Source organism: Haliotis rubra, unplaced genomic scaffold (assembly GCF_003918875.1).
Source record: "Haliotis rubra isolate DU_JTF1 unplaced genomic scaffold, ASM391887v1 Scf229, whole genome shotgun sequence".
NCBI lineage: Eukaryota > Metazoa > Mollusca > Gastropoda > Lepetellida > Haliotidae > Haliotis > Haliotis rubra.
The window spans coordinates 770,512-794,328 of NW_025766325.1; the positions used below are offsets into that span (position 1 = coordinate 770,512).

Sequence of the window (23,817 nt, forward strand, 5' to 3'; positions counted from 1 at the left end):
AACATACCCATTGTCATACACTGCAGGTATATAGCCATTGTCATACACTGCAGGTATATAGCCATTGTCATACACTGCAGGTACATACCAATTGTCATACACTGCAGGTAACATACCCATTGTCATACACTGCAGGTACATAGCCATTGTCATACACTGCAGGTATATAGCCATTGTCATACACTGCAGGTAACATACCCATTGTCATACACTGCAGGTACATAGCCATTGTCATACATACACTGCAGGTGACATACCCATTGTCATACACTGTGATACACTCATACACTGTTGTGGCATTGACTCATGTAGGAGGTGAAACTTGCTAGACCTAGGAACAGTCCATAATAACTGGTTTCTTGACAACTGAAAGTGTATCGTGTACATGGCTGATTATTTCATGTTAAACTTCCAGCAAAACGGGAGACTCATAAGAGGACAATGAAACTAGAGTTGATTTGCATATTATCCACAATTACACAGTGTATCTTTGATCTGCTGTATTTCAGTGCTGGCTGTGGCCGGACAGGGACTATATGTGCAGTGGACTATGCCTGGACCTTGTTGGATCAAAATGTGAGCATTCTTCAGGAATAAGAACTAAACTATGGCATTATCACTAATACTTCTGCTTGAACCCGTGAAGATCCGGGTTAGAATATTGATCTTCAGTAACCCATGCTTGTCGGAAGATGCGACTAACGGGATCGGGTGGTCAGGTTCGCTGACTTGGTTGACACATGTCATCGTTTCCCAGTTGCGCAGATCGATGCTCATGCTGTTGATCACTGGATTGTCTGGTCCAGACTAGATTATTTACAGAACGCCGTCATATAGCTGGAATATTGCTGAGTCCGGCGTACAACTAAACTCACTCACTCACTCACTTACTTCTGCTTGACAGCCATTTCTGTACTGTAAATGTCAGGCCAATTCAAATTGTTTACTGTGGGTCTGTCACTGGTTTGGTGCAATCACTAACTGTCTAATGGCACAGGACAGTGAAACAATTTTGAGCAGAACTATCATCGGGGTTTCCACCCCCCACCTTGCATTTACTCACCCGTTGTAGAGTGTTGGCGTGAAAGGATATATGACTGTGATAACATTGAGCATTATCTTGATGTTTTCAGAAAGTATCCCATGGTTTTAGCCTGTATGAAGTTATCAGCAACATTCGCCAGCAGCGCCAGTCTATGGTGCAGACTCCGGTAAGTTAGGCAGCAGACTGGTGGGTATATCGATCACTCCTCTGATGTCATTCTCTCCTCGGACAGACTGATGTCATTCTGAGTGCTGTCATTCAAACATTGTGATGTCATTCTGAGTAATGTCATTCAAACATTGTCATGTCAATTAAACATCGTGATGTCATTCTGAGTGATGTCATTCAAACATTGTGATGTCATTCTGAGTAATGTCATTCAAACATTGTGATGTCATTCTGAGTAATGTCATTCAAACATTATGTCATTGAAACATCGTGATGTCATTCTGAGTGATGTTGTTCAAACATTGTTATGTCATTTTGAGTAATGTCATTCAAACATTGTGATGTCATTCTGAGTGATGTCATTCAAACATCATTATGTCATTCTGAGTCATGTCATTCAAACATTGACATGTCATTCAAACATCATGATGTCATTCTGAGTAATGTCATTCAAACATTATGTCATTCAAACATGTCATTTTGAGTAATGTCATTCAAACATTATGATGTCATTCAAACATTGTGATGTCATTCTGAGTCATGTCATGCAAACGTGACGTCTTTCTGAGTGATGCCATTCTGAGTGATGTCATTCCTACAATGTGACAGTGTGATGTCATTCTGAGTGATGTCATTCAGCATATCATTCAGCTGATGTTATTCATGATGATGTCATTGAAACACTGTGATGTCAGTATGTGATATCTAACTGGCTGTTAACACAACACTGTTGTACTCTGTGGCATAGTTCTATCTGGTAAAGGCTTGCTGGGCTAGGTCTGAATAACATTTATGTGTTTATGTTCAAGACTGTATTTCCCCTGTATATCCCCTGTATTATCTTGTATTTTCCTTGCATTTCCCCAGTATATATATCCCCAGTATTTCCCCTGTATTTACCATGTATTTCCCCTGTATTTCTCCAGTATTTACCCCATATTTCCCCAGTATTTACCCCATATTTCCCCGGTATTTACCCCGTATTTCCCCAATATTTCACACGTATTTCCCCTGTATTTTCCTGTATTCCCCCAATATTTCCCCTGTATTCCCCCAATATTTACCCAGTATTTACCCCATATTTCCCCAATATTACCCCGTATTTACCCAATATTTCCCCAGTATTTACCCCATATTTCCTCGATATTTCCCAAGTATTTCCCCCATATTTCCCCAATATTTCCCCAGTATTTCCCCCGTATTTCCCCAATATTTCCCCAGTATTTCCCCTGTATTTCCTCATTCTCTCTGTCTCCCTGCTGCAGGACCAGTATGAGTTTGCTCACCTGGTTGTACAGAGCCTGTGTGAGGACTGGATCAACCTCTACCAGGTAGGTATACAGAGGTTTACTCACTCATACCCTGAAGGTGTGACTCACACTATCGGTCACTGCATTGTCTGGTCTATATTGTATATTTTTCTGGCAACTGTCATACAGATGGGACATTGCTGAGTGTGGTGTTACAATAAACAGTGAGTGAGTTAATATTTAACGTCACATCGGCAATATCGCAGCCATATCGTGACGATACAATAAACAGAGTCCATATTGGCTGTATTGTATGTAGCATCTGACTTGGTTCGGGCGGTGGGGTAGCCTTATGGTTGAAGCGTTCACTCGTCACGCCCTCACTCACTCTAACGCCGAAGTCCTGGATTCGATTACCCACATGGGTGCAATGTGTGAAACCCATTTCTGGTGTCCCCCGCCGTTGCTAAAAGCGGCATAAAACTAAACTCACTCACTCACTCTAAGTTGGTTGACTGTTTGTCATCACTCTGATCCATTCCTGTTTCAGGAGCATGATTACTACAATGCAGACTTACTAGCACCAGTAAAAGATGAGGAGGTAAGCTGAGTGTTCAAAGGTTCAAGAAGTAAACAGAACTGTGTCCATTATCTCATTATTCTGGGGTGACAGGGTAGCCTGGTGGTTAAAGCATTGTAGAACCCAACTCACTCACTCATGATAGGACCGCCTCCATGGTGTAGTGGTTAGAGCGTCCGCCCGGAGAGCGGAAGGTCGCGGGTTCGATCCCCGACCGCGTCATACCAAAAGACGTTAAAATATGGTACTTGTTGGTCCCTGCCTGGCGCTTGGCATTAATGGGTACAATAAGGACTGGTCGGCTCGGAGTCAGTATAATGTGTCTGAGTGGGGTATTCATGCTTCACTGCAACATGGTATCTCAGTGGGCTAGCACTATAAAACCAGCTTCAGTCTGGGCTAGTAAAAGCAGCCGCACATACACATACACGCGCATGCACGTCGTCATATGAGCAAAATGTTCTCAAGCACGACGTTAAACCCAATTTCACCTCACCTCACTCATGATAATCCTTGAGACAGAGGGTAACTTGAACAACTGCTGACCATTTGATATTCTTTGGTGCGGGAAGTTGGAACAGACGTGATATTTGAAAATTCATGGTTTTTGCCCACAAATTAAATTCAAGTAAGAGGACATGCCTTGTTACCTGAAAAACTGTGTTGTCAGTGTCAACAGCATCGTTTGGCTCTTCATGTTGGGGGAATGTTCTATGGCACTGACTAAAAACATATTGTGTCACACGTTCACTTTGACTTTAGTGGAAGGACCCCATGGCTGTGGGGGTGGTGGGGTAGCCCAGTGGTTAAAGCATTCGCTCGTCACGCAGAACACCCGGGTTCGTTTCCTTTCATGGGTACAATGTGTGAAGCCCAAGTCTGGTGTTCCCCCGCTGTGATATTGCTGGAATATTGCTAAAAGTGGCGTAAAACTAAACTCACTCACTCACTCACTGGCTGTGGTTCAAATCCATGACTGATCCTGAAGGATTATCCTTGTGTCCACCGCCAGTGTACATGGTTACACCACAGTAGTAAATGTGTTAGGTGGTGACATGCTGGGCTTTCATACCACCTCAATATATGACATATATACACATGGAAAAAGGTATCGCCACACCCTATATAACATATATATGAAATATTGTTCAAAGGTTAAAATCTGTTGGTCCAAGGTCACTCCTAATATGCATCTTGTTTGTAGTAATGTACAGTAAACTACAGTTAAAATGAACTGAAAAGGACTACTAATTTTACTTTTTTGACTGTAGTTTGTTATATGCATGAAATATACAGCATGTGCCTTGGACCCCAAACAAATCCTTATATCTGTCAGTTCAATACAAACATGTTTAATATGAACATATTTTACTTTAAGTGTTATTATTTTCATGAACTTGATTTTTCAGAAAATACCAAAACGGCTACCTAGTATGCGGGACTTATGATCAATCTATCTTGAAATATAATACAGTGTCTGCTTTTAACTCGTCATTAAATAGTGTTCATTCTGAGGAGTTCCAAGCTTGTTACAGACTGTAATGACCCTTCTTGGTGCCCTTGACCTTGCTTTGTGTTGGTTAATGGCAGTATAAAAGTCTACTCACTCACTCACTCATCATTGTTTGGTATGTTGAGTATTCTCAAGGCTTTTAACTGTGTAACAGCCTGGGGAACACCAAGGAAGTGTTTTACAGACAGTACTGTATTTAATATTTGTTGCAGTTTGAGTGTTACATGTCAAAATAAAGTCACTGCAATCACGAGCACAGGAAGCTCAATGATGACTTCAAATATTTCCATGCCAAAAAACATCGGACCACAGAGATCAGCTGTTATTTTTTTCCCAAATGCTGCATCCCCTGAAAAAGAAAATATGGAACCTCCTTAGAGATCTTGCTTAAGTGCTTAAGTTAGGGACCTGGCTTAATTTAGAGACCAGGGCCTAGATTTTCGAAGCTCTCTTAGCGCTGAGAGAGTCGTAAGTGCCATATATTAACATTAACTTCCGACTATCTTAGGGCTAACAGAGCTCAGAAAATCTAGGCTCTTATTTTAACTGCAACAAACTTTTCTATGTCAGACTGAACACTATTTAAGCATCTGTGTACCATGTTTATTAACAGATCTGAAACGTGTTTGTGAATATGTTTTACTGATTTTTGGTTAATACATTTGAACAAGTTCTGAGAGTAACGCTAGCCGCCTTGCATCTATTCTGTACAACATGAGTTGTTGTCTGTGATACAGGTAGAGATGAGTAACTGTAAACACACTCAGACTTCTGCTGACACTGATGATGGTGGCAGGTATCAGAAATAGAGCTGGGAGCTCGTTGTTTAGTTCTGAAAAGTCTTTTCATCAATTCAGGATTGATGATCCAGACCCACATCAGTCTCAGAAACAGAAAATTTCTAGACTTGAAATTAATTTTTGAGTACATTATCCTGTGTCCTTTTAAAAAGCCTGTTTCACCTGCTTTTCCCAATGCCTCAATATGATTGGTGGAAAATATCTCAGAACTATTTCAAATATTGTGCGATGTGCTATATTTACTAAAACACCACCTCAGATGATCTCTTCTCTTCAGACTTGTTTACTGGTTGAGTTGAAGGACAAGTCATTGCTATGTTAACAAGAGTCGGGACTGGTTCAATGAACCCATGAAGGTCCGGGCTAGAATATTGATCTTCAGTAACCCTTGCTTGTCATAAGAGGCGACTAACGGGATCAGGTGGTCAGGCTCACTGACTTGGTTGACACATGTCATCGGTTCCAATTGCTCAGATCGATGCTCATGCTGTTGATCACTGGATTGTCTGGTCCAGACTCGATTATTTACGGACCGCCACCATATAGGAATGGAATATTGCTGGGTGCGGCGTAAAACTAAACTCACTCACTCACTCAATATCGATCATTGTTCATGATATCAATCACTGGATTGTCTGCCCCAGAATTAATTGTTTACCGACACTATTCGTACAGCGGGGTAGGGGTAACCTGGTGGTTAAAGCGTCGTGCCGTTTCAATTCCCCATATGGGTACAATGTGTAGTGCCCATTCCTAGTGTCCCTAATATTGTTGGTTTGTTGTTTAACGCTGCACTCGGCAATATTCCAGCTATATGGCTGCGGTCTGTATATAATCAATCCAGTGATCAACAGCATGAGCATCAATCTTTGCAATTGGGATACGATGACACGTTGTCAACCAAGGCAGCGAGCCTGACCACCCAGTCCCATTAGTCGCCTCTTACGACAAGCATGGTTTGCTGAAGGCCAATTCTAACCTGGATCTTCAAGGATTTCTTTGTTGGAATATTGCTAAAAGCAGCAATACACACTCACTATTTGCATAGCTGATTTATTGCCAAGTCTGAAGCAGAGAGATCAGTACTGATGCGTGTACAGTATATACTCAATGATTCACGGTGCTGACTAACCACTGTATTTCTGCATCAGATTTACTATAACACTACAGGAGAGCTGGCAAGTAAGTATCGCACATTATTGTCTTTCTCATCACAAAACATGGTCTCATCATGATAGACTGCTCAGATCTTGATACTGGGGTATTTTATACTATTTACATACATCCTACTCACAAAGTAAAAAAACAAACATATTTGGTCATATCTATTAACTTAAACTATAGTTTTCGGGACAGTGGGGTAGCCTAGTGGTTAAAGCGTTTACTCGTCACGCTCAAGACCTGGGTTCAATTTCCCCACTTGGATACAATGTTTTTTTTATTATTGGATATTTATATAGCGCACATATCCACGCACTAGTGCACGGTCAAGGCAATGGTATGTTTTGTGTAAAGCCCATTTCAGGTGTCCAATATTGCTGGAATTTTGCTAAACGCAGCATAAAACCCAACTCACTCACTCTCTCAGAGTAGTTATTAGTAACCTCGTTATATGAAATAAATGTGGTAATCCCAGCAACTTAAACGTCATTGACATCCACTCAGTAGAGAGATTATTTAGCCTCACTGGCCATCAGCTACAAACACAAGCATGTATATCCATAAAAAGTATCATCATTCTTTATTCTGTCTTGTTTATTGACAATTTTATAGACTGGCTTTCATACATCTTGTGTTGTTGTGTGTTGATTATGGTATAGCATGAGATGGGCTTGAGGCACATATATATCATTGCACATATAGCTTAGCTTCGCACTTGTGACTTTGTATAAATCTCTTTGTTAAGAGTTAAATATTACATCAAGGTGCAGAAAGTCTTTATGTGTACAATATGTGAGGTTAAAGCTTTGGCTTCTCACTCAAAGGCCCAGGTTCGATTCCCCACATGGGTACAATGTGTGAAGCCCATTTCTGGTATCCCCTGCGGTGATATTGCTTGAATATTGCTAAAAGTGGGGCTAAACTGTACTTGCTGTTTAATATATTATACTTGGAAAAGAAATAATATAGGTGATGGGTCCTGTTGGGTAATATACTGCTCAAAAGAAATTAAGGATCACTAAATTTTGAATACACTTCACGATACTTGGTGATATAATTGTTGGTATCTGTCAAGAAGTGTGGAAAATGACAAGTGACGGAGCTGCTGGATTTTAGCTGTAAGGCTTCCTCCCATCCTCCCAGCGTTAAATACCTGGACTGGACTTAGATTAGGGCTGGAGCCACGTGGCCAGAACTCTTCATAAAACATATCACAGTAGCCTGTTGAAGAGACAGATACAACATTTGTCGTGAGGGGATTTGTCTGACAATTCAGGATTGTTGGACACACATCTTTAAAATCAGTCGAACAGACGTGATCTCAACAGGATTGTTGGACACACATCTTTACAATCAGTCGAACAGACGTGATCTCAACAGGATTGTTGGACACACATCTTTACAATCAGTCGAACAGACGTGATCTCAACAGGATTTTGGACACACATCTTGACAATCAGTTGAACAGACGTGATCTCAACAGGATTGTTGGACACATCATCTGACAATCAGTTGAACAGACTTGATCTCAACAGGATTGTTGGACACACATCTTGACAATCAGTCGAAACAGACGTGATCTCAACAGGATTTTTGGACACACATCTTGACAATCAGTCGAACAGACTTGATCTCAACAGGATTATCGGACACACATCATCTGACAATCAGACATGATGACTACAAGATGGGGAGATAGAAGCCAAGGATGACCTTGAGTGTTGGACTGGAGAATAGGTCATGCTTAGGGCTCAGTGCAGGCTATAGTCAGATATTTTCACCCCTTTAGTCAACATATTTTAAACAACCTGAAACACAGGTAGTGCAGTAGTCGCTGCGGTAGTCTTTATGAAACAAGTCGCAGCTCTAGTGCAAATATGAAACAAAGCTCACTGCTATAGTCTGTATGAAGCGTTGGTCACATCTGTAGTGTGTATATGGTATAAAACAGGTCACCGCTAGCATGGCTATAGTTTATATAAAACATAATACACAGCCGCCATTTGAAAATACAATATAGTCTGTATGAAGCGTTGGTCACATCTGTAGTGTGTATATGGTATAAAACAGGTCACCGCTAGCATGGCTATAGTTTATATAAAACATAATACACAGCCGCCATTTGAAAATACAATATAGTCTGTATGAAGCGTTGGTCACATCTGTAGTGTGTATATGGTATAAAACAGGTCACCGCTAGCATGGCTATAGTTTATATAAAACATAATACACAGCCATTTGAAAATACAATATAGTCTGTATGAAGCGCTGGTCACATCTGTAGTGTGTATATGGTATAAAACAGGTCACCGCTAGCATGGCTATAGTTTATATAAAACATGAAACACAGCCGCCATTTGAAAATACAATATAGTCTGTATGAAGCGTTGGTCACATCTGTAGTGTGTATATGGTATAAAACAGGTCACCGCTAGCATGGCTATAGTTTATATAAAACATAATACACAGCCGCCATTTGAAAATACAATATAGTCTGTATGAAGTGTTCTTCGCATCTGTAGTTTGTATATAGTCTGCATGAAGCGTTGGTCACATCTGTAGTGTGTATATGGTATAAAACAGGTCACCGCTAGCATGGCTATAGTTTATATAAAACATAATGCACAGCCGCCATTTGAAAATACAATATAGTCTGTATGAAGCGTTGGTCACATCTGTAGTGTGTATATGGTATAAAACAGGTCACCGCTAGCATGGCTATAGTTTATATAAAACATGAAACACAGCCGCCATTTGAAAATACAATATAGTCTGTATGAAGCGTTGGTCACATCTGTAGTGTGTATATGGTATAAAACAGGTCACCGCTAGCATGGCTATAGTTTATATAAAACATAATACACAGCCGCCATTTGAAAATACAATATAGTCTGTATGAAGTGTTCTTCGCATCTGTAGTTTGTATATAGTCTGCATGAAGCTAAGTTCATATAAAACATGATACACAGCTGCCATTTGAAAATACAATATAGTCATGAAGCGTTATCATCTGTAGTGTGTATATGGTATAAAACAGGTCACCGCTAGCATGGCTATAGTTTATATAAAACATAATGCACAGCCGCCATTTGAAAATACAATATAGTCTGTATGAAGCGTTCTTCGCATCTGTAGTGTGTATATGGTATAAAACAGGTCACCGCTAGCATGGCTATAGTTTATATAAAACATAATCATTTGTCATTTGCAAATAGAATATAGGTCACAGCTTTAGGAGAATTTGATGCTCTTCTGCTGCGAACACCTGATACAGGCATGTTATGTTGCTTGTTACATCACAGTAGAGTAGTATCAGGAGTCACACTGATCATACAGTCTGCTTGAGGCAGTATGGGGAAGTGAAAGCCCTGTGCTCTAGGTTCCACTACAGGCCTACCAAAGAAAACTTTCCCACTGTGAAGAAAAACGCAGAAGAGCCCACATTAATCGTGGAAATAGCAACATAAACATAATACGTCGCTACTGAAACAGTAAAAACGGCAACTTTAAATCGCTAAAACTACATAAAAAAACGAAGAGCCTGCAACTTCGATTTTGCCCAAGTGCACATGGAAGAGGAAGTCTCGACCGCATGTTGACATTTTCCAGCTTGGACAAAAGTTACATTCCCTTTTTAAGTATTTCTGTTGTGTTATTTGGCATTTATCATCATGATATTTGTGTGCCCTCTTGTTTAATATACTTTCCATTCGTGTATGAAATGACTAACAGCAATTATTTCGACATATTTAATATTTTGTTCTACGCGAGGCGATTCACGGTTGCTCGGAAATTGGAAAGAAGCATGGATCGTAATGCGCATGTGCAGTAGAGGTCAAAGTTCGCTGATATAAAAATGTTGCAGTTTCATAGTTTTTCGTTGCCGGATTTACTGTTTCAGTAGCGAGGGATTATGTTTCGGTTGCTATTTCCACGATTAATGTGGGCTTATCTGCGTTTTTCTGCACAGTGGGAAAGTTTTCTTTGGTAGGCCTGCACTACACTAAATCAGAATCACATGCTCCTTGAGCAAGCACCGTATGTAAACAACTGAAGAGACAGAGACATCTGACAGCTGTGATTGGATGAAATAGTGTAAGCTGTTTATGCTTTTTAAAAGCACATCCAACCAGTAATTAAAACTGACCACAATTTTAAGTATTTAGTGCTCTCAATTTTATCTCCATGACTTATGCTTATTGTGTGTACAGATATTTTCCAGTAGGTGACATTTGGTGCGGAACTTGGGTTGATGTGTTCCGCTTCCCTGTGCTCGGAAAATGAGCCAGATAATTTGGCCAGAAATTGTGTTTTATTGTAGTTTAAAGGCCTGACTGTACCCATGTGTACATGGAATGGCTGTTGATAGCCTGGATAATTTAAAAAAATATATAAGGTTACTATAGAAGTCTATGGGAAAACATTTGGTGTTGTGTAACCTGTAAGGTGCAGAGTTGTGTCCCCTTGCTGCCCAGATCTGGTGATCATGAGTAGTAGGGTAATAAGTTAAGTCAGGTGTGATTAATGGCGTGTCATTGTACCCCAATAGCATGGATTGTTGCTCATGATATCAGTCACTGGTTTGTGTGCTGAATATGTCTGAGTGTAGTTAAACAACAAACAACAAAAGGTAAGGCAGCTGGGTTGCATGTCGTATTGTTTTACTGCAGCCAGAACTTTCTGTATCAACCTATTGGCCAGGGAGATCTAACATGGACATTTTTCCATTCTGTACTGAGAAAGTGTAATTCCCAAACTTAAGTTACTTTTCTGTTCTAGCTATATTTCGAGGTATACCGCTGTTATGTTTTCCAAACCAGGTATTATTATGTGTAAAGGAACTTCAGACAGAGAGTGTGTGTGTGGTTGTGTGTGTGTGGGGTGTGTGTGGGGGTGGGGGGAGGGCTGGGGTAGCTGAGTGGTTAAAGTGTTTGCTCGACACACTGAAGACCCAGGTTTGATTCCCCACAAGGGTACAATGTGTGAAGCCCATTTATGCTGTCCCCCACCGTGATATTGCTGGAATATTGCTAAAAGTGGCATATAACTAAAACTCACTCACTCAGTGTGTTTGAAACATGCTCACAATAATACCTGTTTTAAACAAGGCCGACATTGTAGTCCTTTATCACTAAGAACATTAAAAATGATGGTACAGAGTACATCAAGACCATGCCTTCCTCCGCTCTCGATTTGTCAGTGACATTTCAAATCACACACAACACCTCCAACAGGGAAACAGACACCTGATTTATTGCCTGCTTCACTGTGGAAGCTTATATTGAATGGGAGGTACTTCTTTCTCAGTCACTGCAGATAGGCTTTTTGAAATGATGCTGGATTTACAAATCTTCATGTGATTTCTGCTCTATCTGTGTGACAATACGTTTCTGCAGAAAACTGGATCGAAATTGACTGCTGAGCGTGTTGTAAGTTTTATAGAATATTGCTCAAAGCGTCAACCACTTTCACTCACTCACACACTATATATTTTGATAATTACAAGGTTATATTAAGGGTATACAAGTCCATAGCCTGCTATATAATCCTGATCAGTACAAGTTATTATCACTGACATATTGAATGGCACAACACCAACTCAGTCGGAAGTGTAATACATGAAGGTCAATGGATCTGTTTGGATACACGTGTAGAAATGAGCACAACTCACTGATGCTGTCAACATCAGCCAAGTTCAAGTATATGCATCGTAAAAGTCCCGTAAAGACCTTGAAGATTGGATTGATATGGTTCTCGTCATTGGTTGGACAGCAAGGTCAAGGTCACTAGGAAGTCACCAGAGAAGACCAGTGGTTCACGATTTGCGTTGATATGTGTTGCAGGAGCAGACATGGAACAAATATTGAAAGGGTTTTCAGGAACCTCTCAGCTGCAATGGAACTTCAGACCAGTCAAAGGAGACTATGTACCACTGACCGAAATAAGGGGATCAAAAGTGGAACTATATGTTTATTCTTGGTGTGAAGACTTTATTGATGCCACTGACGCCTTCCATTGTAGTTGTCTCAGTTACGACATCAGATGACCTGGAAACTTTGCATAAAGCCGTTAAACAATTATATGTGATCCTTATCTTATAGTGAGCAGTATAGTATGCAGTATATATATATGAGGGAGCACTTATTATGTGTGTCGAAGATGTTTCTTTGGTATTTTGAATTCTTTTCCATTCTTTTCTGTCTTACACTCCAAATTCTTTACATTCTATTTTAATGTTGATGACTCTAAATAAAAACAATGTATAACACCTGGTAGTTTGATACAGTTTGACGTTTTCATTGCAATACATGCGTTTAAGGATGGGTATTTCGGAAGATGCTTTTCATAATCATGCATAATTTAAGAAAATATTATTCAGATATGGTACAGTAATAATGGGAATATCCAAAAAAGTGAAGTCCCATTTGTTTAAGTATATGCATATTTCAAGGATATTTCCATTTATTTAGGTATTTGGATATTTCCATTTATTTAGGTATTTGGATATTTTAAGGATATTTCCATTTATTTAGGCACACCTTCCCCGTCTTCCCCTCCCTCCACATCGACCCACACAGAGGGATCAAGAAAACCTCACCCCCTGCCTCGACCCACACTGGATGTGAAAGGTGGCGGGGACCAATATGAAAATGTTGTCATTCGTGCCCCCTCAGTCAAGGGTCCTAAAAAGCCCTCGAGAGCTGTGTCTGACACCGGCCATTCGTACGACAACCATAAGCCAAGCATGACAGGAGATCCCAAACCATCTGCCGTGTCCAAAGCGACATCATTGCCCGCACCGTTGAAGCAGATGTCACCGAAGACCCTGGAGAAACTACCAAGAACACAGGCAGCCCCCACATCAAGACCCAATGTTTCTGTAACCAACACCCTGCCAAAAGCGGGACATAGTACTACAGTAAATGTCTCTGGCACCACAACTAAAAAAACATTTGCACCACAACCACCAACAAACACCCAACTAGATGCTCACAGGGTAGGTGTCCGGAACTTGGGTCAAGTTGGTGGGCAGACGCCGGTCGCAGCAAACCGGAAACTGTCCAGTGAGGTTACAAATGGGCAGCCTGATGTGTATGGGGAGGTTGTAAAGAATCCTGGCAAACTTGGGAGCAATCCTGATGTGTCTTACCCAGCTCTCCAACACGTACAGAAAAAGAGAGGTAAGAAGCTTCACCCATAATGATTGTCGTGAGTGTGTCTTGACTATGTAACAAAACCGACCAACACAAGTGTACACTGACATGTATCGCTTGTGTTGGTTGTGTTCTATGGAGACAATCAGGTAAAGTAGAACGTCCATGTGAGATTTATTCCAGGTTATATATTTTCATGGTGAATTCAGGAACTGTCCGTTCCTTATAGGTCTGGTTGGATCAGAGGGACTCGGGGAGGGCCACACAAAAATATGACATTCTCAGGGGATGTACAAAATTAACAAATAGCAAAGTTAGAAATCTCATGAAAAAGTGGACATTTTGTGATATAATATTAAATGCTTTTGCATTGTCTTCTCAGGGAGGGTAATAAAAAAGCAGTACGAAGACATTGGGAGGGTCCATAAAAGATATCAGGCATTAAGGGAGGGTCTTTGTTTTCTGTACATTTGTGCTTCAGTGCATTCTGACACGCCTAAAGTAATCAGTGAAACTGAAGGTTCCAGATCCACTTACCGGTATATCAGATTTGATTTTATAACACACTGTCAGTTGAAGGAGACATGTCATTGTGGCTTCACGATTTTCACAGACTGTATTTCAAAACTTTTGTTAGTGATGCCATGAAGATGTATAACCTGATTGCACGAGAATGTTCATAACCTCAAACCTGTGATGTGATACCCGATACCTGATACCCGATACGTGATACCTGATACCCTATTCCTTCTACCTACAATAATTTGAAAAACAACAACTATAAGTCAAATTAAATTTTCCTGTAATTATTTCAACAACTTTAAAGACAATTAACTATTTGTTAGGCAGTAACTATTTGTAAGATGATTAGATATTAATGTCTGTATAAAGTTTGATACTTTTTCTCAGCCAATGATTTGATAGTGGCAGTGTTTTAATGAAGATTGTGCGAGTTTCTGTTATGATGATTATGATAATTATGTTTGACAAGATTCTTTCCCTCCTTCCTGATTTAGGGGCGGTGGGGTAGCCTAGTGGTTAAGGCGTTCGCTCGTCACGCCGAAGACCCGGGTTCGATTCCCCACATGGGTACAATGTGTTAAGCCCATTTCTGGTGTCCCCCGCCGTTGATATTGCTGGAATATTGCTAAAAGCGGCGTAAAACCAAACTCACTCACTCACTCACTCCTTCCTGATTTATTGAAGTTGTCCATTGCATGGTTCCAAATGATACAAGTACATATGCCTTTTGTCCAACCAGAATGTCAAGAATCACCCCTACATCGAAGTATATACCTGTTGATACATGTACATGTAAATCTTGAAATTAATGTGAGAGTGAATTAAATGTGAAAAATGTGAGTGGCCTTTGCTTGCGTTTATTAACTTTCGCAATAATTTTTGAAATGTCTGTTAAAAGTGATGGCATGATTTTGGAAATAGGAAATGCAACTTCACTGGACCACCTCCTTGGCCTGCTAGCTGTGTCCAGATGGAAATGGGGACGATTTTAACTCCAGGGTCAAGTCTCATTAATATTGACTCACAGTTTTGGCTTCGACCAGCAATTTAGAGATGCATTAATTTCAAGATTTACAGTTTTTGTGGACTTGGGTTCACAAATTCCATACATGTATTTACTTTTTTTGGGGCAATCTAATGATCATTTATTCAATTATTGTAACAAATACTCTCTAACTGCACCTGGTACAGGAGGTTTGTATTTTTGTTACGATTTTATCGTCGACTTTGGATGTCGTCATTGTAGGACCACCATCACTTTGATGAGCCGCCATATAGCTGGAATATTGCTGAGTGCGGCAGAAAACTAAACTCACTTAGATGAGATGACAGGGAGTGGTATATTTGATGGTTAAAACTGGGTCACTGTGACCTCTCAAACTCTGTACCCATATATCGATGTGGTCAGATATATAAGGTATATCATAGAGTTTGTATCTGATGTCTGGGTGAAACCTGTGTCAGGAAAATAGGTCACTGCAACCTACTTTTCTGATTTCAGGATGAACTACTTTCTCTAATCTGAGGTGTTAATTGGTTGTCTTTGTTAGCCTCCTAAATGTTCATTTTGTTTCGGGTAAATGTCAGATAATGGACTTAATAATTTGTTTTCTTCTGTTTTATTAACACTTTTTTGGTTAAATATGTGTTATCAGGGTCTCATTTCATGTTTTCGTTAAATTTGGCTGTTGGCTGATTTTGTCTTTATGTGATGTGGCATGCTTACAATGATATATAGGTATGTTAACAAAATGGCTATATGTTTACCCAAGATATATCATCCCCAAACTGATTGAAGTACTATATATATGAATGGAAACATGTACTGTTTGCGTCGCTGTATACTATAACAGTGAAGTACATCTTAAGGGCAGTATTACCTGCAGAAGCGTGAGGTCTGCCATTAAATGCCAGAGGAAGTATCATGACTGAATAAACCAAAGGTTTCTGCACAAAATAGTGCTGTACTACTCACACTTTGCTAAGGATCACAAAAATTCACAACTTTACTTAAATGTAGATTCATAGTTTGAAATTGTATCCATTTAAAACTGGGTAAATGATAATATGGTAACCTCTCTTTAGGCAAACAGTCACTTTAATCTAACCTTATGCACTTGATACATGAGTAACCAAAAAATGGTTTTCATGGCACCAATCAACCATTTTGTAAATCGAGTCAATGACAAGTACACAACTCCTGTCAATAGCAGGTATGGGATCCACAAGATGCAGTGACATACTGAAGCCTAGGACCCATGCTTACAATAAGCTTTGATATTTAAACCAAATTTGACCCCACATCATAGTTTTCTGTTGAATCCATGATTTGATTCCTAGCAAAGTGTGAATAGTATATTTCAGCTAAATGGAGAGAATATGTCATATATATCAAAATGAACAAAAGAATAAGCAGCAGCAAGAGTTGAAGATGTGCTTAAAGCTTGACATTAGCGGTGCTTGCTTCATGAATAGCGATGACGTAGAATATGACATGACAGGACCAAGCCATTAACGTGACACCATCAGTGAAATGCATCCTGCTGTCAAGTTGGATCGGTGCAACTATGTCACTAATATTTATTATTATGGTTAGGGGTGGTGGGGAGGCTCAGTGGTTAAAGTGTTGGCTCGTCACCCCGAAGACCAAGGTTCGAATCCCCACATGGGTACAATGTGTGAAGCCCAGTTTTGGAGTCCCCCGCCGTGATGTTGCTGGAATATTGCTAAAAGCGGCGTAAAACCAAACTCAGTCAGTCAGTATTATTATGGTTACAATTCTAAGTATTTAATGTCATGGCTACAATTAGTTTGTTTAGTCTGGATGATTTGAAATCAGTCTGTTTGTTAGGTCACTCGTAATATTAAAATGACAAAATCTTAGATAGATGTATTGTTAGATAAACTAAACACGATCAAAGAGATTATAGTCAAGGCAATGCTAAAAGTTTGATGTCTCCATTAAAGAACAAGTCGTATGTTCGGAGGTTGTTTTCAAGTTGTTTTCACAACTAGATAGCAAGTGTGATATCTGAATAAAGTATGTCAATGACATTGAGGGTGGTGGGGTAGCCTAGTGGTTAAAGCGTTGGCTCGTCACGCCAAAGACCCGGGTTCGATTCCCCACATGGGTACAATGTGTGAAGCCCATTTGTGGAGTCCCCACCCTCTTATTGCTGGAATATTGCTAAAAGCGGCGTAAAACCATACTCACTCACTCAGTGACATTGATATCGTCATATTCCAGCATGCATGTGAATATTGTGCTTGAGTGATAAGCTTGTGCATGAAGTATCCCATGTTGTCATGAGCAGGGAAACCCTGCTTCCTGCATGTTGTAAATCCCTTATGTGTCACCTCTTTTGCCATATTTAATCGGAAATAACCAATTTTTAAGATGTTAAGTTTTATTCAAAGATTCCCTTTTTCATTGTTTATGCAAATTCATTTTTAATGCTAAATGTTACTGTTGCACTCCAAAACCATTGTTTTGAAAGTCAAAGTAAGATATGCTTCAAGCCTATTTCAGCATCGGTAAGTTAACTGAGTGTCATTCACGGTAAGCAACATTGCAAAATCTACATGGTATAACCAGGTACTGAAGGCTTACAAAATTGTGCTGTCTATCCTGCGTTACCTCCCTTTGCACAAGCGTTTAAATAGCTAGTTTCTCACAAGGAGGCGCTGTGAAGAAAGCGATGCATAGAGTGGAATCCGTCCAGAGTTATGAAAACTTTCCCCAGCCTGGAAGACACTGCGAATTGTACGAGAACTTTCCCCCGTTAATATCGCAAGGTAAAGTCAGCTGAACAACGATGCTGCCGTTTTCAGCATCTGCATGTTGGGGTGGATGAAGGCGGAGATGTTGTCCAACTTTGGCTGGTGCTTGTAATGAATACTGCAGATTATGGTGTGCTGTTCTGAATAGTATGGACTTTGGATATTTTTATTATTTAACAGTTATTATCATTTTTAAGATAAAACCGACTGGCGCCTGTTTTAGAATCTCTTTTGGTATTTGACTTCCTAGTTAACCTTACATGTCACTGGTAGATGGAAGTGGGGTTGGATTTCTTGCTATTTTTTATGAGGAAATTTACTTTAAATCAACCTTAGCAACATTTTAATCTGCCAGTGGTTCCTGTATTGTTGAATATTTTTATTGAGATTGGAACCTGGATGTGTAGATTTCACATATCCCACAGCAAGAGTGAATTGAGATAGTTGATGGGAACAACTGAGGATCAATTCAAAGCTGATTCCCAGGTACAGTTTAAGCAGCTAATTCTATCCCCAGAGCATCATTTTAATTAAAGAACCACTAAACTTTGTTTTTTGTTACTCTTTTAACCATTACATATGAAAGATTTGTGGTTAGTCTTATGCGGAACACCAAATTTATTCTTTAAAAACTTGTGGTTAATTAATACCGAGCGATTAAAAGTGGCCAAAAAGTCGCCTGCTTCCCTCTCGCCAGCCAACGAAACCACAGACAGGTTACGTAACTCTGTCGCCAGAGCACTGCAGTGACGTCATATGAGGAACGATTTTCAGTTAGTTGTATAGAAAGTGTGTAGCACGCTCATCATTTTGATGATTTCTCGACATCAACGACGACATGCCGAATCGTTGCTTTGTCGTCAATTGCTCCTAGGGGTCGGGCGATGGTGTCCCCATGCACAGATTTCCACAGGACCCCGCAGTTCGTGCTAAATGGGTTATGTTTGTGAGTGCGAAGCGAGCGTTGTGGAATCCTGAAACGATATCTTACTTGTGTTCAGATTGCTTCACGGAAGTTAAAGAATCAAAACTACTTACTAGTTGTAGTAAAATATGCATATGATTGATGACCATAAAGATTTTCTATGACACAACTTGTAACATAACGATTTCTTCCTCGGAAGTGAGGTTGTGGTCGAAGTAACAATAATATTGTAAGTACCGTATATGACCGTCTATAAGCCGATCCCATGGATAAGCCGACCCCCAAACTTGACCCTCAAAATCAGTGTCAAAATCATATCTCTCATGGATAGGCCGACCCCCCACGATGGGACGCGGCCAACAGAGACCAGAGTACCCGGTAAGTATGTTCCATCAACGACGAGACACCATTACGAGAATATTACATAATAAAGATTACCGGTGTTTGTTTACCTTTTTTTAACGATCACTGCTTGCATCAACAACGAGACGCCATTTGGAAAGTGGATATACAGCGTAAGTGTTGGTGAGAATATTACATAATAAAGATTACCGGTGTATTGTGGCAACATGTGTTTGTGTTCCTTTTTATATCCCGACGATCACTGCTTGCATCAACAACGAGACGCCATTTTGTGAAATCGGTGAGTATGGAGAGAAAAAGTACCATCGGTAAATAAAAACTGAAGTCAACTTTTGTTTCAAAATATATTATTTAAGTGTCCATATTTCATCTATATATATATGACAATAAGAAAATTATAGTAGTATTATATTGACACCCACCTCGCTGCCACGAGAGAAATTGTTATGATATACTCTATGTCATGCAAAATCCTATTGGCCATCAATAAAATTCATACTACTACCAGTAGAAAGTAGTTTTGATTTTGTTACTTGGTGAAAACAAACCTAAATACCATTTATCCTCAGACTGGCGGATGTTCCCGACAGGGCGCCACCATTTTTAAAAATAAAAAAATCTGTTAGAATTAATGAGATTATAGTTTGTTTTCATCAAGTTAGAAAATCAAAACTACTTTCTACTCGTAGTTAAATATGTATTGGAATCATAACCAAACGGATTTTGCATGACACAACTTATAACATAACGATTTCTTCCACGGAAGCGAGGTGGGGGTCGAAGTCACAATACTGCTTGATAAATTTCTTGCTACATTCCCATGGTTAATGTCCACTCACCAGTATGTAGATACTAGTCAATGTGCGTCTTTATATTTGGTCTTATAATCCTAATTAGTTTATTATCACACTTGTATGCATTTTGAAACTAAATAAAAAGCAGACGATCTGCTGATACTTATAGTGAAGTTATTACAGAACTGTAATATCTAGACATTTTATAGTTTGCCAGTGTGAAACATAATTCGCACACACACCCTAGTGCATGTTGTCTGTCTCATTACACTTCACGGCTGAAAACAATGATTCTGTTGAATGCTACGACAAATGAATAAAAACAAAATGCAAATATTAAAATTAAAACAGATTAAAGTTATAGGAACAATATCAGGCCATTACCTTGTTCGAGGAATGTATCCATCAATATCCACAAAACTGTTCCAAATGATGTGTCTTTTAACAGTTTAATATACTGAAAAGTGATAAATCTTTTCAGGTATTGGTGTATAGTCTCATTGGTCACCCAAGATAGCACACCTGGCAACTAATTGCATAATGTCCGCCTTTCTTTAAAACAGTAATTTAGTTAGCCAATAATGGGCAATCAATCAATGTATTGCCGGTTAATACTTTGAAAGAAGGACGTTGTTTTTACGCAGACACCGACACGACAGAGTGTATTCAGTATAGATTAGTAAATCTACATACATAAACACTACCTTTTGACAATTCCGCTGTGTAAGATAAAAGTAATTAATCAATCAGCGTGTTATTGGTTAATCCTTTGATCGATGTTTATAATGTTGAATATTTACTCCAGACACAAGAAATGCCAAATGGGAACCTTTGTCGGGTAATCTAAGTGTGTTACCACTAATTATACCTGTTATAAATTCATTAACTGACCATCAAGTGAATGATGACAAATAACATGTGTAGGTTTATACCACCTAACACGGGTTACAACGAGGGAGTATTAATTGCTGTATTGCATGTGAAAACTTATGGGCCGACACTGTTTTGAGAATACAAACAGATTTTTACATGACATGATTAAATATCGAGGTAAAACAACACAGAAATGGGATCAATTTGGATCAGTCATTATACAACTAGGGCCTAACGACACCAATCGATTTTGACAGAATCGTCTATGAAAACAAGTTGTAACTCGGAAACTAGGCAAAGCAGGAGACAAAATTAGATGACAGTAGATTGTGAGAACATATAGCTTTCATTTTCCACAACAATTGTCACGATTTCAGGTTTATACAAGCCTGTAAACACGATAATTTACCCCCTAAAATGTAGATGAATTCTGCATCGGCTCTCAAAACTATTCCTCATATGACGTCACAGAGGCGCGCCGCTCTGATTGGTTGAAATTTCGTTCGCGGGTGAGAATTGTGCACTGTTGTCAAAAAGGTCGATTTAAGTCAATTAAAGGTCGAAATGAGTAGTTTTAATGACAGGGTTTCATTTATAACGATGCCAGTTAGTGATTTATGTATTTGTACCCCCTAGGGTTTATGTGACCTTTAAACACTGGGTCACTGTTGCCATGGTGATTAGTGACTGGGACACTGTTGCTATGGTAATTGATGTCTTGTGTTATTGTTACTATGGTAACTAATGACTGTTACACTGTTGCTATGGTAATTGATGTCTTGTGTCATTGTTGCTATAGTGATTAGTGACTGGAACACTTGCTATGGTAATTGATGTCTTGTGTCATTGTTACTGAGGTAATTATAGACTGTTACACTGTTGCTATGGTAATTGATGTCTTAAATTGTGTCATTGTTACTATGGTGATAAATGACTGTGACACAGTTGCTATGATAATTGATGTATTGTGTCATTGTTACTATGGTGATTAATGACTTGGACACAGTTGCTATAGTAATTGATGTCTTGTGTTATTGTTGCCAGTGGCGGATCCAGAAGAGGGGTTCAGGGGGTTTATAAAAAACAACAACCAAACCCCCCCCCACCCACCACCTCCCTTTTGAAAATAACTAAAGACCACATTGAACTTAACGTTTTGCCATGATGGGGTTCAGGGGGTTCAGGGGGTTCGAACCCCCTGAACACACACGCACACACACACACGCGCGCACACGCACGCGCGCGCGCGCACACACACACACACACACACACTTACTTTCTGTATCCGCCTATGGTTGCTGTGGTGATTAGTGACGGCGCCATCATTACCATGGTAATACAAGAGTATGCCTTCTCCGCTATTGTAATGCTAGTCTTGCAGTGGGTTGCAAAGGACACTTGTATTCTGTTTTATGACCAATTGTATTTTGGTGGCTTTGAAAGAATATGTTTTTAGTTTGTGTTTCTTGTAATGTATTGGTAGTAGGTTCATGGACCTATTTTTTAAAGAATATTTTAATTTTATGGTGACTGATTTAAATGATAATAATACTGAACCAAGAAGAGGTTAACCACAGTGACTGAAATAGTAGTGTAGTGGTTGCTATCTACAGCCCAGAAACCCTCAAGGGGTTAGAGGGGGGCGGTGGGGTAGCCTAGTGGTTAAAGCGTTGGCTCGTCACGCCGAAGGCCCGGGGTTCGATTCCCCACATGGGCACAATGTGTGAAGCCCATTTCTGGTGTCCCCTGCCGTGATGTTGCAGGAATATTGCTAAAAGCGGCGTAAAACCAAACTCAGTCAGTCTGATGGTGGGCATTGTTTCACAAGATGCCAGCGACTTAATTGCCATATAGTGGGAATATTACCGACTGTGTAGTATAACAGTAAACACACTCCAATCACACGTTTATTTCCTACCTTGTAGAGTTTTGTTAACCTGTTAGCTTGGGTCCATTGAATGTGCTGTAGATTGTTCCTGTGTATAAGCTTTGTGCTAACCACCTTGTCTCTTTGTTTTCAACAGAAAATCCCAACCCAGGTCCAGGCAAGCCATCAGCTGTAAGTGTTGACAAATAATTTTTCGTCCATTTAAAAAGTGGTCAAATGTAACATGATATATTTGGGATTACACTTTCTCGGTAAAGTACAGATTCTAGTCGTTTTGTGGGTTGAGTTTGTCGAGTGGAAGCAGTGGTGGCTGAGTCGGTTAGACGGCTGACTTTGTGTGCTGGCATTTATGTGTCTGGTTCTGAGAGTGTGGGTTCGAATCCCAGATGGGACTCAACCCAACAAAAGTAAGAAAATCTGTACTTTACTGCAAAAGTGTAATCTCAAATATAAAGTGTCGCATGGACCATGGTCTTCTTCCATCATGTGGTCCTCCTCTGTCACATGGTGTTCTTCCATCACGTGGTCCCCAATAGTCACGTGTGTCTGTATACAGTCAGGTAACGACATCATGCCCATGTGTAACTCATTAAAGTCAGATGAGCCGACTGTGAGCGTTGTGACCACCATTGCTTGAAATTGAAGCAGTGTAGAGTAGAATCTGCAAGCTAGAATCTGAGTGGACATGAGCACTTGCTGGAACTGGATCGCGGCTCAGTTCATTAGTTAAACATTCTGATCATAAAGCTGACATTTGTGTTCATACAAGATGGTAGGACCAAGTGTAGGTTTTACAAACCTGTAAAGTGTTCAGGAAGGGTTTTATGATGTGTTAGCCAGTTGTTACTCCAGCCCCATGGCAGGGCCCACAAAGGCTACACACAATGCTGACATGCTGGGAATTGAACCAGCCCGGGTTTTGCTCTTACCGCAAAGCTGCCTCCCTTTGTTAAAAGTTGACTCACCCTCCCTATAGGATGGCTGTAATGGTATAAGTAGGG

At 39.9% G+C, this 23,817-nt stretch overlaps 1 protein-coding gene across 5 annotated transcripts in view; it reads left to right on the forward strand.

Moving 5' to 3' along the window:
- LOC124277870 (tyrosine-protein phosphatase non-receptor type 18-like) overlaps positions 1 to 23,817 on the forward strand; it is an 86,739-nt gene that overhangs the window by 47,802 nt on the left and 15,120 nt on the right. For 2 of the 5 annotated variants that reach the window (XM_046713590.1, XM_046713586.1), the window contains exons 7-14: positions 510 to 576; positions 1,134 to 1,211; positions 2,479 to 2,544; positions 3,014 to 3,064; positions 6,508 to 6,538; positions 13,051 to 13,698; positions 17,872 to 17,988; positions 22,953 to 22,987. In XM_046713590.1, coding sequence (XP_046569546.1) covers positions 510 to 576; positions 1,134 to 1,211; positions 2,479 to 2,544; positions 3,014 to 3,064; positions 6,508 to 6,538; positions 13,051 to 13,698; positions 17,872 to 17,988; positions 22,953 to 22,987 — 1,093 coding nt within the window. Of the gene's footprint in view, positions 1 to 509; positions 577 to 1,133; positions 1,212 to 2,478; positions 2,545 to 3,013; positions 3,065 to 4,452; positions 4,475 to 6,507; positions 6,539 to 13,050; positions 13,699 to 17,871; positions 17,989 to 22,952; positions 22,988 to 23,817 lie in introns of all 5 variants that reach the window. The other 3 variants (XM_046713591.1, XM_046713588.1, XM_046713587.1) reach the window with 2 other exon arrangements.